The 18,029-nt window shown below is 37.7% G+C and overlaps 1 protein-coding gene across 4 annotated transcripts in view; it reads right to left on the minus strand.

Annotated features, from left to right (window-relative positions):
• Window positions 1-18,029, minus strand: part of LONP2 (lon peptidase 2, peroxisomal) — a 90,105-nt gene that overhangs the window by 4,879 nt on the left and 67,197 nt on the right. For all 4 annotated transcript variants that reach the window (XM_015873912.2, XM_015873911.2, XM_015873913.2 and 1 more), the window contains 5 exons: window positions 17,619-17,760; window positions 12,300-12,450; window positions 11,200-11,326; window positions 9,497-9,630; window positions 3,873-4,015 (listed from right to left, as the gene is read on the minus strand). In XM_015873912.2, coding sequence (XP_015729398.1) covers window positions 3,873-4,015; window positions 9,497-9,630; window positions 11,200-11,326; window positions 12,300-12,450; window positions 17,619-17,760 — 697 coding nt within the window. The remainder of the gene's footprint in view (window positions 1-3,872; window positions 4,016-9,496; window positions 9,631-11,199; window positions 11,327-12,299; window positions 12,451-17,618; window positions 17,761-18,029) is intronic.

Here is an 18,029-nt window from a genome sequence, read left to right on the forward strand (position 1 = left end):
AGCAGTAATACTGCTTACATGTAAATGGTAATTACAGCAATCGTATCCATGTGCGGCTCCTTCCCTCGAGGTAATGGCAAACATCTCGGCAAACTGCTCTCAAAACCTTCCCCGCTTCCAATGGTTCAGTGAGATTCTTTCTTTTCACAGGACTCTTAAGTATTTGGTCAATACTGACTGACTGCTGCACAACTCCAGCAGATGGATTGAGTTGTATTTATCCTGACTCTTGTTTCTTAGGTGAAAAAGCCAATTTTGAGCCTAAACATTACCTGAAGCTGTCAGCACAGTGATTCATGCAGTCTGAAATACTTGAGCACGCAGTTTAGATGTGAAGGAGGATAGGGAACCTGACTGCCTCCATTAGTGATTTCTAGTAGTCAGCAAGCTCTCTGCCCCATGCAGGGCTATGATCTGCTTATCTAAAACTGCCCAGATACTGATGAGAGAAGGAGGGTCTGAATCCCGGACTCTTGTGTTGAGTAGAAGGAAAGGGAGGCAGGATGTTTTCCATGAGTGTCCCAGTTCTGTGGGGTTTTTTCCCATTATGTGAAAGACTTTTAGAATATATAGAAAGTTCTTGTCCTGAGCTCCAGTAAGTTGAAGAAGCTCCTATGAAAGACCATACAGCACTTCTGCATGTTCTGAACTACTTTACAAGGCAGAAAAGAAACCAGATAAGTTTCTAACGTCAGGCTGTGAGCACAGCAAAAGACAAGCATGCCTTTGTAAAGCAAAGCAATAGGCCCATTTAAAAATATTTTAGTCTGCTACTGAAATGCAGAATTGAAAGTTAATTTGATTCATTTCTGAAATGGAAGAATTCTTCATTAAGCTGCTGTGAAAATTTCAAGAACTGTTTAATTTATTGGGTAAAGAACCAGCAAACTGAGCATCACAGCGGAACCATAATAAAAGTATAACAACTCTGAAATCCACATTAAAACTTCTCAAACTACCTTTGTTCCTTCTGAGAACATTCAACGTCCTGTTTTATAATACTCCAGAGCAACAGAATGTTTTTTTCCCCTCTAGCATGAATTCATCCTGCACTGTACAACTTCCCATAGTTTAAATGCTTTCATTGTTTGCTTCCTTCCAGGAGTCAGCAGAGGGTAAACCAATCAGAAGTTGTACAGACACCAAAAACGCAGAACTCATTACAGTGCTGACTTCTCTTAAGCATCGGGTCCTCTATAAGATCACAGAAATCTGTACAGAAACCTCTTTAGGATGATGATGACTGTGGGAAGACTGCCTACCTATGGGAGTTCCCTCAGTGAAAGGCACCTGTATTAAAATGCACCTTAATGATCTGGAGGCAGAAAGCTATAATATATGGCTCTGTTCTGACATATCTGTATTGCAAACACTTGGATTTGTGAGCTTCTAGGACAGTATTAACCACTGTAGTCTCCTACTGAAACCTCTCCCTGCAGGCCCAATAGAAACAAAGTCACAAAGTAGAACCCAGGCCTGAATTTGTTTTGTATTTTGTTTTGTTTCAAGGCAAACAACAGCACCAGCTCAGCTAAACAAACAATACAGCTTTCCATGCGATCCTCAGAATGAAAACACTCCTAACAGAAGCCAGATATTAACATTCCAGTATTAGTCTGAAACACGTCCCATCATAAAATTACAATCACAAAACATCACAATAGCTATAAAATTCTTGATGCTCAGTTTCTTTTTTCACAATTAGAAAGCAGGTTCCTTTACTCAGCAGTAGTGAACAACTTCACTCTATAGCTGCTGCCTTTGCTTATCAGCCAAAAAGAGATTAATATTAATAAATAAATAAATAAATAAAAGCTGAGTTACAAACACACACGTGCTTAAAAGACAACAGAACAATAACAAAACAAAGCTAAATTCCAAGGCAAAAGAGAAACTGCACTACAAAAATACAGGATATATCACAACCCCTTCCTCCAAATGCACGCTGTGCTGAAATGTTTCATTAAGTCTCTTACACTTTCGTTTGTTGTCAGGATCATTTTTCCAAAGCCTTAGCACATGATTTATTTCAACATTTGTTCTGTAGGGTGACACATACAATTATTTATTTGTGATAAATGAACTAAGTCTACAAGTATGAGCTGAGTAATCTGTCATGCCTTTCTGCTGGGAGACCTCTGCAGAAAATACACAAAATGTTGAAAAGGTAAAAGACGAGTCATTCATTTTACTGTATCCCCTGAAGGACAACAGCTCCATGAAGTCACATCATGTTTTCTGTTCTGTTTGCTCAGCCTCATCCAAGTACTGACACGGGGACTGCCTCCACTGTATCTTTATTTCAGCTAACCATAAATGCCAAAACAGGGTCAGAAGTGAAGCTTTAAAAGCTCTGTGCAGAAAGAAAGGCATGCTGCGGACAGTGCACCTGGAAAAACAACGGCAGTCAATCTAAGATGCCCACCACCAACATGGGAGCTACGCTGATCAGAAAGAATCTTAAGGCCGCATGAAAAAATTCAAGGGAATTATGGATTAGTTGGGAAAATCCACTAACACAGGAATTATCTGGCTATGCAAACAATTTACACTGAGCAAAGGCATGTGTATGGAAAAATATATCCTCATTATTACATGCAGTAAATAGTAAATGAAAATTAATCATGAACTGCTTAGGGAATTGATGCTGTGTGAATTCTCCCAGTTCTATTTAAGCACTGCTTAATTTGCCTACTAAATATGGAATCATTTAAAAAAACCTCTGATACTGAAGGCAAAACCCTCAATCAGGTCTTACTTCAGCTTAAACAGGCTGGCATGAAATGCCTCTAAGCACGTTCATGGCAACTCTACATGCAAGAAGAATCTCCAGCACTCACATATTTGCATATTCAGAGAGGTAAGAAGCACACTTGAGAAATGCTACTTGTACAACTTACTCCTGCAGAAAGAGAACAAAATAGCAGAAATTTGCCAGCTCAGCTGCACTATCCCATATAAACAAATGGTGCCGGGGTGAGTTCAACACTAGTCAGCACTTGGAAAACTAGTCATGTAACCCAGGATTTCCTGAAAGAAAGTTGTGTGCTTCTGGGCCTACCAACTCTTTTTTTTATAAGAAGTGTGTTAAATTCACATTTATTTGAATTAATTCTGTTCCCAGTCGAAAGAATTAACGAGTGACCAGAACTCCCCCTAATTTCCACTTCTAAGTCCTCAGAAGGTAAAAAAGTAAAGCAGAGAATAATTGAAATGTAAATAGTGAAAGGAGAATCCTTAAGTAAATAATTTCATGAATGGCCTTTTCCATAAAACACAACAAAACATGGCTGGGGAAGAATTCTGTAATATGCCAGCTGAGGAACAATGCAGTCACTGGGAAGCTGGAGGTGACTGAAAGATCCTAAAATTATTTGTAATAGATAAGAGTTCCATGAACATGAAGAAAGTTTGAGAACATCTAGCCTAAAGTAACGTGGTTTCAATACCCAAAAACACTGATAGGCATTAAGGAGGTAGGTTGGACGGTCCTTAGCACAGCTGCTACAGAGACAGGAATCCTGGGTTACATTTTGGCTTATTTCCCAGGACCACAAAACATCCCACAAACAAAAGCAAAGTTGTTATGAACTGAAAAAATGCCACCACATTCTTAAGCAGCGCTGCAGGGAGGCATCCTTGCTAATGGGAAGTCCTGCCATTATGTTATTTATGTACTTGGAATTAAATATGTTCATAAATATATTTTCATAAATATGAAAAAATGTTTGGTGGAACACAAAGAAACAGTCCTGTTTCTAATACACGTATTAAAAAGTTAATATTATATAAATTCAGCCAACAGCAGTAGAAGAGATAACCAGTGAAAACAGACAGAACAACAGTCAAACAGAAATGAATGAGGACGTTACCTCCATTTCATACATGGGTGGCCCCAGGATGTCTTTTAAAGCATGGAAATCAATTAAAATTGGCATTTCAGGAGGCAGAGCCAGGTCAGCCGCGTCACTGATGGATTCTGATTTTGCGTCTTCTGTGACATGTTCTCTGCAGTCTGAGAGAAGGAAATCTAATTTAGGATTTGTAACAGTCTTTGACAGAGGAATTAAAGGAATCAAGAGGACTTACCTGAAAAGCTCATGAGAAAAAGCTTAAAGTTATCTTTCACAAAATTCTTGACAAGTTAAAGGTAATACAGTATCAAATTTTAATTACTTAGGCTAAACTTGTCCTAACAGTTCAATGAGGATAATATTTAATCTAGACCACTGACAGCTGTACAACTCACCTGCTCAAATACATTTTTAAGTAGGCCAAATAGCAGCATTAGGTAGCAATGTTCTCACACTATACTTTCCACTTTGATTTTTGTCTCTATACTATGGCTTCACTTCATGTAAATCTTAATTCACAAGATCAGTTTTCAATACACAGTTAGCCACCCAGCATATACTGCCTCCAAACAGTTTCACTACAACTACCTTCACCTGAGGCTTCTATCTATCTTGAAATACTATCCTGTAACATGGCTCTGCTGTTTTGTTGAATTAGATATTTCTAAGGTGTCTTAACAACAGACACAAGCTGCAAAACAAACTCCAAACATTGGATGATTTGCTGTTTTCAGTTATATCTACAGGTCAGACGCACACTCCAGGAAGGGCTATAAAATCCAATTGGCCTGACAGTTTCGAATACAACATACTCAAGGGTCATCAAGAAGGGACCAGACAATTACAGAAATAGTTACAGATTCAAAAGCATGTTCTTTCCTTCCTCCATTTTAAGCATGATCCTGTTGCTGATTTTTGTTTCCTTCGTGGTAAAATTTTGGTTTTCTATAACATTTATTTTATGCACAAAATGGAACTGTAATGAAGACTGTATAAGCATCAAAATATCAGAATTGTTTCAAACATCGTTTGAATTAGGGCTACACTGACATGTACTTAAATAACTGCACACAGAAGGAGAATGCAAGCAGGGAGTGACTTCCCATCAAATGTGAGCCAGATGCAAGGGACTCACTGCTATTTTCTTGAGAGCCTCGAGCAATATTTTAGTGAAACATTTATCAGAGAAATGAAAAATAGTTCAACAGCCCAGATGTTTCTAAGGTTTTGTAGCAGAGTTCTACTGCAATGCCTCCCTGCCCCGAGGCTGTCATTAAGCATTGTGCAAATACATGTCCTGAAGATGCTTCAGCCCACCCCAATCATACAAAATCAAGGCACATTTTAAGCAACAATCCTCATTACTCAGGCACTGAGCTCCAAAGCTTCTGCAGCACATCTTGGGAAACTGTCTACAGTTGCTTCCTTTCTTTGATTTTTTTTTTCCCATTCAAAGAAGAAAATCTTCCTTTGCATATTAATACATGTACAATAACTGATGTTACAGAACTTCAAACAGCCATGGAAAAACACCAATCGATGATCTGATCTATTTAGCATAACATTAAGAGGTGCTCTGTGCTGCATTCAGTACAAGTGAAGAGAAAATACCTCATTTCATGAGATACAAACCACTCTTTTATTAATCCCGACGTGTAAGAAGAGCTTTCTTACTGTTAATTTTGTTACAACGTAGTTCTCACTAATGCATCCATACAGTACCAAGGCAAACATTCTACATCAGTATCACTATTAAAATATTAACTCAGCTTTCATGCAGCATTCAAATCTAACACTTATTATCCAACAGCCACTGATCATTCACTGTAGAACAACTCACTGCTCAATGCATAAATCCTATTCCTTTACTGTAAACACAGCCTTAATCAGAAGGCCCTCCTGTTGTTCCGGCTTGTCTCTATTTTTGTTGAACTACTATTTCTGTACACAATAAATTTAAATACATAAACACTAGCAAGTCTAGGAAACATAACCCCGTATGCTATTCCTGCAACTCAGATTTCATTTGTACTACCCCAAAACCCAAGCTATTTGATATGGCATTTCAAATTATAAAACAAAACTGAACTTAAAAGGTTTTACTACCTAACCAACACAGTTTCCCATTTCTGCTTGTTCTTTTTCCACTTAGTTCTATGTATGCATCTGCAAATATGATTTCATCATCTTTACTGAAGAGACGACTGTGAAGAATCTATAGAGACACAATTAAGATTTTCATTAATGACGACATATACATGTTCCCACCTATTATGGAGGAACAACCATGAATCACAGAAGAAGTTAAAAGACATATTTTCAACCTGGGTTTCAACTACCACATCACAATAAGACGCCTTAGGACTCGGCTGCTGCATTGTACTCTTGAGGCAGCTGCTCTAAAATAGGAAAGTCTCATGTTTTTGTCAGTCTTAGAATTTCTTCTAGCGTCAAAGACTAGAGGAGCACCTCATAAACCTCAGATAGAGTTTCAGTAAAATAGCAGGTAGTGTGTGTCACTGTATACAAGGATGATGTTACTGTACACAAGACCTCTCTGGAGAGGTCTGAAAGATGACTCCATTTGCTTTTGCTGAAGCTTACCCTACAAATCCAATGACTGACGCAAACCAACAGCCCTCCACTTGCCAACTTCGTCATAAAGCCCAGGAGTCAAAGGAGTGAGGAAGGTGATACAAAGCTGCCTGTGTATTTCAGACACTTAGTGTGGGAAAGTGACAGCGTATCTCCTTGCATTAACTGAGCCACAGCAGCCATCCTGCACTTCTAGAGCCTACTACCAAACAGCGTCAAAAGCTACGTGTCTACAAAGACTTGGAAACACTTGCTCCACTTAAGTTAATGATCTGATTTAATCAATATAATGTCCACTCAAGAACAGGAAAAAAAAAAAAGATCCAATATAATCAAAGAAAAAAATTAAGAAATTTAGCCTATAATTCCCATTGTTTGCATCAACTTGCAAGTATTGAGAGTTTGGGGATTATTCCCAGGTTTTGTTTTTAATATTTGGCTGTTTCTATACTGAGTGAATGTCCAACAAAACTTTTCTTGTTGCTGTTTCTGAAGGAGCATCCCATTCTTATACACTCCCAATAGGTGACATGTTCTGCTAAAATTACAACTGGACATGGGCACATCATTAGCAGAAAATTAGAAACATTTTGTTGACCACACCATTCTCTATGTGTTTTTGTAATACCGCGGTTTAACTATAGGTCTAATTCTCCCATGGACTTTGTTTTATTGACACAGCTTTTTCTTATGGATAATTTCAACTTCAGAAGCACAAAGATAACTACAGCTCATTTCTTTTGAGCCTGTTCCAAATCATGGACGTCAACCATAAGCGCTCACATTTTGCCCTCTTTTGGAGCTCTGAGCTTGCTGTTTTTGCTTAACTGTGGTAAGTTGCAAGTCCCATACTAAATTTAACAGTGTAAATACCTCTCCTAAGTTGCAAGCACAGTGCTAATTTTAACAACTGCAAATGCCTCTCTCACTGGATCAAAATATCTACTGCAGTTCCTTTTCATGCTCTGCTTTAATACTAAAATGGCTCCTCTTACAATATCAGTTGTGCTCTGAAGATACTTTCCCTCTATTTTATTGGAAGAACTAAAGAGCAGGATGATAATAGGTTTTCTATTCAGTAATCGTATTAGATCTTTTAAACATATTTTGCTGTCATTCAGTACAAACAAATTCACAAGTCATATTCACAAATATGACTCAGGTCAAAATCACAACAGTGGCAGAGGCTGAGACAAACTGATCCTGCCTGCTGCCAGTGGACATCGCTGCCGCAGCCTAAAGGCTCAGCATCCTTGTTCAGGAACCAGTACAAGTATCACAGGAGTGCCAACAAACACAGAATCTGACTTCATAAAAATTCAGCAAAAAGAAGAGCATATAAATAGAAAAGGAAAGCATTAATAAATATGCATGAAGAAGGGACAAAAACTGCATCGTCATTCCCACATGTATAGCCATTGTTACTGTGAAAGATTACCCTCCTTAAGCCTTCAGAGAAAACAGCTGTATCTACTTAACCAAACACTAATTTGTGGACCAAATGCAAACTTCTGTTATTACAAGCACCTTCTACAGACACCCTGATCATCTTAGAAAACTCAACAACATAAAAGAAGTGTAAATTTTTAGAAATAGAATACCAAGTTTGGGGGAAAAGGCAAGAAAAAGAGTTAAGTTCTAAGGTAAGATTCTTCTTCAAATGCTCTTGGAATTAACAAAACTGTTGTACAGTTCTACTTCCTGCCCTTGATTTTACTCTGACAGGGGTAACCACTCAGACTTGTCATCTTTTCCAATAAAATAAGGCAGCTGACAAGTCTCCTTAACTGTCCTCCTCTAAACGAGCAGAGAACTATTCTTGCTATGGGAAAAGCCCATAAAGCTTTTTGGTATTTTCTTACTTGTAGAATCTTCCGCAACATCAAACTGATAGGTCTGGTTAGTAATTCATGTCTTTAGTATAAGTAAGCAGCCATGCAGCTGTTTTTGCTTTCTGGTATCTTCAGGCACAAACATGAGCAATTACTTCCTGTCCTAAAGTATCAACCAGATTCACTGCAATATTTACAAAACAGGCAAATAACCCAATACTCTGCTAGGTTTTATTGTGACTAATATGGCACTAAGGGTCAGGTTAATGGTTGGCCTTGACGACCCTTAAGGTCTTCCCCAGCCCAGAGGACTCCAGTTCTTAAAAACAGCCACATTTTATAAGCTCAGCTACAGATTCAGTCCTTTCACACTTCTCATCTACCTTCAACTGTTGCAACTGCTAACAAAGCTTACAGATTTTTGGATCACTGGGAAAAATACATCACTATCTTCTGTATATGTGGAGAAGAACAGACTTACTGGAGATGACAAAATCCAAGAAACTAACTTGGATCAAATACAAATTGTACTACTTTTGAAGTACAAAATTATCAATTCCACTGTTCAGAGCTAAGTGAAAAGTCTGACCTTCTTATTCCTCAAGACAGAAAATAAACAAATCAACAGAAAGTGCTAAAACTCTATCACTAAAGATCCCAGAAGCATCATTTCTTATGATACTGTTCTAACCACTCAGTTAAATGAATAGCCCTCAGGAGATGGATATGCTGCAGTCAAAGACACATTAAAAAAAAAGAGCCTCCAGACCTTTCTAATTTCAATGATCTTCAAGCAGTCACTTACTTTAGAGTACAATAAAACAAGCGGACTGAGTTCTGAGTTGGTAGAACACACAGAGGACAATTAAAGAACCTCTTTAAACACACTAACTAAGGCCACTGCTAAGCCTTTTATTAAAGAAAAATAAAAATGAAATACACACATATCAGAGCTGCCTACATGAGATATCAAGCAGATCCACTATCTTTCTCAGTTACCACTCTGGCAGGCTGGAATTATTCCATTTTTGTCCCAAGCCATAATTCAGCACTACTTGAATGTGCATAATAAGAATGTGAGTCTATTTGCAAAGCTTTTGAAAATAAAACCTTATGAAGAAGCATAAAAAACGAAGAAAATGTTGGTAAATCAGCTAACTAGTGCCAGCAAGGTTAAAAGAGTCCTCTTTAATAAAACACTTAAAAGATACGCACCTTCTCCTTCACCCAGTTCAGAACGATCAGGCTTTGTTTCTTTGTGCTGCCCTTCTGCCACTTTCACTGCCACTGCTCTGCAAATAGCCCCCAGCTTTCGATCCAGAGAGCGGACTCCTGCCTCTCTAGTGTACCTGGTGTAGACATGGTTATAAGCGACATTTCCTTTTAATTTAAACAAATTTACTTTTTCAAAAATACACCCAAATGAAACATACAAGGCAGTAAGATCTTGGGCTGTCATAGACAAGTACCAAAAATAGTCGTTTGCTGATAAAATTAAGAAAGACAAGCTACCGAATTGGGAAGGAAACGTAAGCAACACTTGGAGTCAAACCTTCATGAAATGCTATACAGTGCTCCAAGAACAATGAGCTCTTCTCAAATGCATAAAACAGTGCAAGGGAATATTACAATGGCTGCTCCAAAAATAACGCCTTCTATTTTATTATGTTGGTTCATGATGTCAGATGCAGATGGTCGTGGTATGGCAGCAGAGGTTCAACCTTTCCACCAATATTCTGTCACATTTTGTTGCTGTGCAGCAGAGGGCCAGTCTGACAAAACTGCATCTTACATGGAAGTGTGGATGAAACCAAGGTGTATCATTAAATTCCTCCATGCAGAAAAAATAGCAACCACTGACATTCACAGATAATTGCTGAACGTTTATGGAGCCCAAACAGTGCATGTGGGCACAGCTCGGTGGGGAGTGGCACATTTCAGCAGTGACAACAGCAGGTCACATCCACTGATACAGATTGTTATGAGCATGGCATGCAGGCCCTTGTTCAGATGCTGCCAAACAGACATTGTGTGATTATGTCAAAAACCAGAGTTCTGTAGATGAGAATTTGTTCCATCAAACAATGTTATTGTGTACTTTGTATCAGTTGTAGTTTCCATGGAAAAAAAAAAAATAGAAGGCATTATTTTCAGAGACCTACCCATTTTTAAATTCAAAATACAGATCATTGAAATTACATAAATTGACCAAAAGAGAATATTTTCTTGGAATCTATGAATTAAAAAGAAATGCCAGGCAAAAGCACTCACTAAATGCCAAAACCCTGTTCTGAGTCGTAAAATACTTCATTCATTACCAACACACTTATTCCATTGTAACCAAGTCAGTTTCAAGTTCAAAAAAACATTCTGATTAATGTGTTCAGTGAGCACAGTAGTTCTAATTAATACAAGCTATTTCAAAAATGCATTTTTGATTTTTAACTAATTCCTATTTTAGACAAATGTGGTCCGTCAATCAGAAGAAACAAACTGATGATTCCTTTTTTTCTATGATGATAAACATAAAACTTCATTTAAAAAAAAATTTTTAAAAAAAGGTTGTCTGTTGCCAAAGCTGCGGAAGCACATACTGAACACTGCAGGAATATTAACATCAAGTGTTTCTATCTATTTATACTGCCTCATCAATTGTGCCAACACAGCTGATTGGGAGCCATGCTCTGAGAACCGAAAACAAAGGAAGGAAGTGGAAGAAAGGTTCAGTTTAGGAAGCAGAACCCAACAGAGAAAGAGCAATTCCAAAAATTACTATTTGTTGGGATTCCAAACCCGTTAATGACACCACGTCTTATGAAATATCATCACATGATGAAGTATCATCACTTCAAAATTTGCTAGTTACCTGAAAAAAAAAAAAGTTACTGAAAACTTAAAGCAACGAATAGCAGATTTACCTTGTAATTATGTCTAAAGTGGTTACTTGTGGAATCTGTATCTGCTGTGGAGTAAGACCATGTTGTTCAAGCTGTTTAGGAATCAAGTGTCTGTGAGCAATTTCAATTTTTTCTTCTTGTGTATATCCTTCAAAAGAAAAAGAATATTTTTACTAAACTGTTTGCATATAGACTATAATATCAAACTTCTTAGAACTTCATACCTGACTGAATTTAAAGGATAATCACCTTAAAAACAACAATGACACGGGGCCCTAAAGTAAGGCTTCAGAAGAATCAGAAAAACATTCTCATTTACATTTACAGTAGTTAAATTCTAGGTTATTAAACTGCTGGGCACACATACCAAGAAATAACTCCTCCTATTAAAGAAATTCTCAGTTCAGGTACATGGCATCAGGATGCACAAGTTTTACATCTCTAAACAGACCTTAATGTGATAGGGCAATCACTAAACATATTCTGTGTATGTCTAGAAAACTGGGCATCTTATGTATGCATACATAAAAAAAAAGACAGCACTAGTCACAGTTTCACTGATCCTAAAAGTTGTTTTGATGCTTTGCATGGTGGTAGCCACCCTGGATAGTTCTATCTTAATCACTAGGGCAGTCACTAGAAAAGGAAAGGGATAGCTGCAGTATATTATCAAATCATTATTTACTATAACAGGATAAACAGTCTTTGGCACAAAAAGCGGAATCCAGTTTTCCCACAACTTGATGAGTGCTAAAGAAACAAAACTAGCTACTGTATGTAGAAGGCAGGCTGCCAGCTTAGGCTGTGAAGGTAAGGCCACAAACTTGTACCTCCTGTATTTCTCTGAAGATCCAGTCCTTAGTTTACTACATTACTTCCCCCCAATTAGAAAATGTAATTCCAGAAAACAGTGTAGTTCAGTAAGTTGTCTACTCATGCTATCACGAAGTGACAGAGACTGTAAAGGAAGCACTGCAAATAGTCTCTCTTGATGACTTTGGCTATCAGTCTAGCTTCCTAGGAAGCTGAAAGAAATGCTTTTTATTTCAAGTAAAACATTGTTTAAGAGCTTGCATTTTACATGTTTAAGAGCCATTTTAACAACAACACTTCAACATTACCTGGAACCTGAATGACTTCCATCCTGTCGAGCAGAGCAGGTGGGATAGTTGCTGTAGTATTGGCTGTAGCTATAAAGAGGACTTGGGACAGATCAAAGGCTACATTTAAGTAGTGATCGGTGAAACTGTGGTTTTGCTCCGGATCCAAGACCTTAACAAGAGTTAACATAAAATTAATGCAGTTGTTCACTTTGAAGCATTTTGTTAATACCCTACTCGGATGTGTCAACTTCACTTTACATTTACAAAAGACGCTATGAATATTACTGAAGCTTTGCAATACCCTGCCAAACTCAGATTACTGTGAACTAGAATTCATATCACATATCAAACAGCTTTTTAAAATTAAATTTTATCTTTATTTTTTTAAAATTTCTTAACTACTTCGCAAGCTTTCTAATACGCAATACCAGCAATAACTCCAACCACTGCAGACAGCCTAACAGGCAACTGATTCCATAGGCTGAAGAGGTCCTGTGAAGGACCCCTCTTTATGAGATTGAGGTCACTGTGAGCAACTTTAATCTACATTAACCTATCTACATTCAACCTATCTTTGTACTGTATACTGTTGGTAACAATTCCTTTCATTATCAGTATACTTACACGAATAGCACAATCATTTAAAAAAAAAAAGGAAAAAGCTTGCTTTTCTTCACCGAATGGACAAAATAAAACTCTCTCCACTGTTTTCCTCCATACATGAAATTATCAATTTCTGTTCTCGCAAAACAGGAATACACTACCACATTTAGTTCATGCTGGCAGAGACAAACATTTCTAGCCAATTCACACAGAGGTAAAGAGAAATTTGACTGCATATATACCTTAGTAAGTATTCTCAATGCAAAGTGTTTTCTTACTATTTAATTTTCAAAGGATCATCTTATACTAATATTATTTACGACTGATACAATTTAGGGTATTAACAACAAGCTCCCAAATTAATCTTCCACATATTCTCTTGCTATCTTGTTTGCTCTGAGAAACCTCAACTGTGGCGCACTATTCTAGATGCAGCCTAACGACTGCCAAGCAAAGGGGATAATCACATCCCTTGATTTATGGGCTATGTTCCTGTTAACACAACTCTTGATGCTGTTTGCCATCCCGACTGCTGGAGTACACTGTTGGCTCACATCTGCTGTGGTTTTAACAAGGACTGCAGCTCCTTTTCAACAGAGCTGCCCACAGCCAGCTAGTCCTTAGCTTGCATCCTTGCATAAAGTTGCTCCTCTCCAAGCTCAGGGCTTTGCACTTGTCCTTGCTGAATTCTTCAGGTTCCTGCTGGCCCATGCTTCGAGCCTGCCTAGGTGCCTCTGGATGGCAGCCCTACCCTCAAACCTATTGACCGATCCTCCTTAATTTGGCATCATCTGCTAATGTGATGCAAGTACATGTCCTCATCTCCTTGAGGTTACCGATAATAGCAACAACAGGACTGTTTCCTGTACAGCCTGTGGTATTCTGGCACTCAGTATATTACAGGCATGCTGACAGATTAGGACCCATTGATCACTGTGGTCTGAGCCTAATCATGCATGCAATCAGTTGTCACCCAAACACACTGTAACATTACAGTTCACATAGAAGGATGTTGTGGGCAAAACTGCTGGAAGTCTTGCTAATGTCAAGGTAAGTGACAGTCACTGTTCTCCCTCTGTCCACACATTCAGTAATCTCTCCATCATAAACAGCTGTCTAGTCAGTCAGGAGTTATTTGCCCAGGTATAAATCCACACTGACTGTTTCCCATTCACTGCGATTTTACTCATGCAACCAGAAATTGTTCTTTACTACTATTTATGTACCAACCTGTTTTCATCCCCTCTTAAAGCATTACCAGGCTTTTCCTGCCATACTGAATTATCAGTGTTACACTGACATGAATAATTCTCATGTTACAAATAATAGGACCTTAGCATCTCCAGAGAATTAGCACACTGCTGTCAAAATAATGCATCTGCCGATACCAAAATGAATGCACCTGTCTTAGTAACTTGAATCACAGCCAAGAACAGTGTCGTTAACTGTAAAAAAATCCTGAATTTGAGCACTTCGCAGCCAGGGAGCATAAAAGCAATTCTGAATATTCTTTTCCTTCCCCCCCGCCCCCAGTGTACTGAAAATAAAGCAGAACTTCCTTTAAGTAGAACAATTTTTGATTTCATTTTGAAACACTACAAAGATTTCAGATGAATGAATGGCCATGAAGTTTCCTGACTAGTCAAGTGCACTGATGAATGATTCCATCAGTTGAGTTAATAGAGCTTAGGAAGTTGCCTCTTACCTCCACTGATCCTAAAATCTAGTCCTAAAATGCAGGAAGACACAATCACATACAATGCATCCAAGCAGAGCATCTACAACTTTCTTTAAAGACAGCTGATCCATACCAAACATTAGTCTTCCATTCAAAGCCTACTCTTAAAAATTTTTCAAAGCTGATTTCAACAGCAAATCCTAATCTAATTTACCTATTTCATTTTACACTGGCAACACAGTATTTCCACAAAATTCCTGTCTATTAATTCAAGCAGTTGGGTGGGGTTTTTTTGTTACATAAAGTGTTACATTCACATTTATCTCTTTCTCCTGGTAGTCTGTAATAAGAAATTCTTACAGCTTCTACTAACTGCTAGACTGCTAACTAGAACGTTATACTATATATAAAATAGTGATGCTATTCTACTCATGTACAAACAGTGCTAGCTGATAAAGGTAAAGTAAGCTGAATGTATGTGAATTATCGGGTATTTCATATATGAGCTTTGGTTTCTACAGACCAATAATTCTTTCCTACAATACTCACTTCTTAAAGAAAGACATAAAACAGGACCATACCCACACATTTAGAACAGATTTTCCAAACCAAACAGGACTGTTCTTTAGTTAGGTATCTGTGCCAAAGTTCAAGTTCAAAAGTTTTCAGATACTCAACTAATAGAAAAATATTAAGTACAAAAAGAACATTCAGTGAACAAAACATCTTGATTAATTTATGGTTGACAGCTCACATATGTACAAAGGCTTCTCTATATCAGCATTTCATTACCCCAAAATCCAGAAGTTCCATGAACATTTAATTGCCTGGCTACGTTCCTGGTCTAATTTCCTGCATACAAATACTCACTATCAAGTACTTGAATCCACTTCTATTTTCTCCTGTTTTAAACTGAGGTCACCTAAATTTAGACTAAAGCACTCCCTTGTTGATGAACAGTAACCAGGGATAAGACGACATTCTGCTTTGCTCAAGCAACGACTCTGCAGCAGCACCTTAACACACATTCAGCAATTACAGAACCCTGAGCTTTGCTTCCAAGCTCAAAGTACGATAGTTTTCCTCCTGACTATGCCCTGTTGTAGACAGTGTCAAACACACCAGCACAATAAGGAAGAAAGGACATACCACTTATATGTAATGACAGCACTTAGAAACAAGAAACAGAAATCTAAAACATAAGAGTGTCATCCGGGTGATCTCTTACTACTGATAGTTCTCCTACATAACAGTTATCTGTGGGCATTCAAGACACACTTTCCAACAATGTAAATGACCAAAAGCAGACGAAAATTAAGCTGTTATGTTCAAGCATGAGTTCTTCATTTTTAGAGGTAAGCACCTGTTTCAGGACGTTTAGACAGCAGCAGAGGGATATACAGATCTCACATGGGAGCAGCTCAGACATGGCTAATAGAGCAATTACTTCTCCACATGCAACCTTTGGTCCATTAGCAATAACCTACATAAAAACTGCAGCCCAAGCAGACGGCTGGAAGCGAACCTGATGAGCCTCAGCTAGGATAATTCACAGCTGAAGATGAGTTGTGTACCACTAAGAATAAGGCTTTAAAGTGTTGAAAACAGTGCACTCCCACAGCAGTTAAAACAAAAAACAAGGAAACAGCCACAAAACAGCAACAAAACAAACACATCAAAAATTAAAATACAAATAATTCAAAACCAAATTCATTTAATTTGCTTTCACGTGTTTGACAGGACAAAAAAAAAGGACAGAAATGATCATATATCTGCAGAAGGACAGAGAACGAAAAACAAATTTAAAATGCAACACAAAGCTTGAACAGAACTGACAATGTTAACAGATGAATGTTCATATTCAGGTTCAAGATTTGTAACCAAAACACTTTCAAAAACACATTTTTCTGCAGGAAACACCAAATCTTTGGTTCAGTAGTGACTGACTGCCTAGCAAACCATATCCAGCAAGCTAAAGGAATTTGACTTTCAGATATAATTTTATCCATGTGGTGACCAGAGCAAGGTCAGTTTAGTTTAATATCTATAGGAGAAATAACAAAAGAAATACCAGCAAATGCAGAAATGGATTTCATTATCATTAACAGCGAAGATTACATAAAGTCTTTTAAGAGAAAAATACAAAGAAAATTCATTTAAATATTGATTAGACTCCCTTGCTTATTTTCTTTACACTCTAGGAACATATACCACGCACCTGAGAAATACACAGGTAAAGAACCATAGCTGTTATTTTTAAAAGCTAAAAAAGTGAAGCCACATTATTTACTAGCATTGTTAGTTCATGTTAACATGCCAAGACAAAAAATGGAGCTCTCAAACCTAACCCATTCAAACAGTGAATTTAAAAGAACCACCTGGCTTTGCCAAAATGGTAATTTTATCCTATCCAGCAGGAAGAAAACAAAAGCCATATAGCACACAGATGAGCACGTGACACCTAAACATAACTGCAAGCAGCATTTTCCATCCTCAAAGCTCTATATTAAGCATTATCAGTAAAAGAGGCATTAAAATGTCATTGTGTGCAAGTATCACTAGAACTATTTACTTTCATCCTCTCCCACAACCTCCCAGCTACTGGAAACCCTTCCAGGACTACTCCCAAAATCATTTCAGCCAAAATAAGCCCTAAGAATTTAGATACGTATTTTACTAATCCATCAATTTTGACTGAAACAGGTAAAGAACAACCACAAACGCAGTTCAAGTCTTTCAGTGGTGGGATGGTAGCCTCTATAGTTAAGGAGAATACATAAAGGTTTTAGATACTGCAAACAATAAATCAGTACAATGAAATTTTAAATGTACACAACAGCAACATTATTAAGTGCACTAGTGCTATGTCTACTCTGGAAAGCCTGAAGTGTTTCAGTTTAGCTGACTCTTGCTACACCACTACCATTCTCATGCCACCTTTCCTCTTCAGCAGTGCTAGGACAGTAGGATGTGAATGATCTTCCGTATACAGTACACAGTATTTTAATTCTTTTTAGTTACAAATCAAAAAATGCTACTAATTTGATATCTCTTACCTCTAGTAAGGCTGCTGCAGGATCTCCCTGCAAGCTCTTCCCCAGTTTATCAACCTCATCTAAAAGGAACACTGGATTATTAACCCCAACAGTCTTCAGTCCATTGATTATTCTGCCAGGCATGCTGCCAACATAGGTGCGCCTGTGAACAAAAAATATATGATGGAGAAAACATGGGTCAGATGCATGAAAAAATATAGAAACATTCAAAAGACAACCTCTCATGAGAAAATACATGGATATGCAATCTTCTCACTACTCTTCCTCTTTTGAACAACTTTCTAGAACTAGCAGATAAAAAATATGGAATATGCATCTAAACTAAGACAAGCAATTATATTAGCAGGTTTAAGCTCAAGTTTCATGGTGCACTAGTTGGTCTGGGAAGACAAACTACATATGCATCTGAGT

This window comes from Coturnix japonica, chromosome 11 (assembly GCF_001577835.2).
Source record: "Coturnix japonica isolate 7356 chromosome 11, Coturnix japonica 2.1, whole genome shotgun sequence".
NCBI lineage: Eukaryota > Metazoa > Chordata > Aves > Galliformes > Phasianidae > Coturnix > Coturnix japonica.